The sequence below is a fragment of the Eimeria mitis genome, genomic scaffold (assembly GCF_000499745.2).
Source record: "Eimeria mitis Houghton genomic scaffold, Emh_scaff4840, whole genome shotgun sequence".
NCBI classification, from domain to species: domain Eukaryota; phylum Apicomplexa; class Conoidasida; order Eucoccidiorida; family Eimeriidae; genus Eimeria; species Eimeria mitis.
Window position 1 is genome coordinate 1,431 of NW_013573141.1, and position 1,464 is coordinate 2,894.

A 1,464-nucleotide genomic window follows, 5' to 3' on the forward strand; every position below is an offset into this window, starting at 1 on the left:
ATTTATTTTATTTATTTCTGTTTTCTGCTGTATTGAGACCACCCACGGTGACCGGTGGTGCCGGGGTGTATACGCAGCTCAATCAAAAAAAAAAAAATAAAAAAAAATAAAAATAAAAAATAATACACCGAAATGAAGCAAATTATATAAATAAAACGAAAAAACCCACTTTATTTATTTTTAATTTAATTAATTAATTTAATTAATTTAATTTATTTTATTTATTTTATTTATTTTATTTATTTTATTTCAGCAACCAACCGCAGCTCCCCCCCCGGGGTGTATGGGGTGTATAATATATGAAATAATACACAAAAAATCTGCGAAAAAGAATTTAAATATTTTTATATATATTTTCTTTTATTAATTTGTGTATTTTATATTTATTTCAGCTGTATTTAGCACGCATGGAAACCAGGGTCACCGGGGTGTTTCTGGTCGTGGGTATTGCCCCTGTCCACCTGAAGACCGCCGGTATAGCCTTCGTTCTTTGATGCTTAAGGTGTTGCATTTGTTGGGTTTAACAGCAGAGAAACATCACCACGAGGTGGGTGTTTGTCAGCATGAATTGGGGGTTAAATATAATACTCTAACTGCTGCTGCTGATGCATTTCTTCTTTATAAATATACCGTAAAAAATATAGCTCATTATAAAGGACTCACTGCTACCTTTCTCCCTAAACCAATCGCATCAGCAGCAGGATCAGGACTCCATCTTCATTTGTCTTTTTGGCGACAGCAGCAAAACTGCTTCTATCAGCATTCTCCTGCTGCTCTTGCTGCTGCTGCAGCAGCAGCAGCAGCAGCAGCAGATGGAACAACTGATGACGCAGCAGCAACAGATGATGCTGCAGCAGAACAAAATTCAACTGCAGCAGCAGCAACAGAACCAACAGCAACAGAACCAACAGCAGCAGCACCAGCAGCAGCAGCAGCACCAGCAGCAGCAGCAGCAGCAGCAGCAGCAGGAGGAGAAAAAGAAAACTATTGCCAGCTATCTGATGAAGCTTTATATGCTATTGGGGGTATCCTGATGCATGCAGATTCTCTTCTCGCTTTAACTAACCCAACAACTAACTCATATAAAAGATTAGTACCTGGCTTTGAGGCCCCTTGTTGTCTCGCTTACTCAAAGGTATTTACTTATTTATTTATTTATTTTTATTTATTTATTTTGTTTTTTATTTGTTTATTTTGTTTTTTTGTTTTTTTGTTTTTTTGTTTTTTTTTTTTTGGCTTTTGTTTGGTTGTTTTATTGTATCGGGGTGAGAGGCCCCTTGTTGTCTCGCTTACTCAAAGGTATTTATTTATTTATTTATTTTTATTTATTTATTTTATGTATTTATTTATTTTTTTATTTATTTTGTTTTTTATTTATTTATTTATTTTGTTTTTTTGTTTTTGGTTTTTGTTTAGCAAAAAACTAAAAAAAATATAAAAAAAAAAAAAAAAAAAAAAAAAAAA

General features: G+C 33.5%; 1 protein-coding gene across 1 annotated transcript in view; it reads left to right on the forward strand.

Annotated features, from left to right (window-relative positions):
* Positions 1–407: 407 nt before the first annotated feature.
* EMH_0078030 (uncharacterized protein) overlaps positions 408–1,464 on the forward strand; it is a gene marked incomplete at both ends in the record, with an annotated part of 1,490 nt that continues 433 nt past the window's right edge. Inside the window, 2 exons of the mRNA XM_013499943.1 lie at positions 408–474; positions 792–1,025. Of these exons, the coding sequence (XP_013355397.1) occupies positions 408–474; positions 792–1,025 (301 nt within the window). The remainder of the gene's footprint in view (positions 475–791; positions 1,026–1,464) is intronic.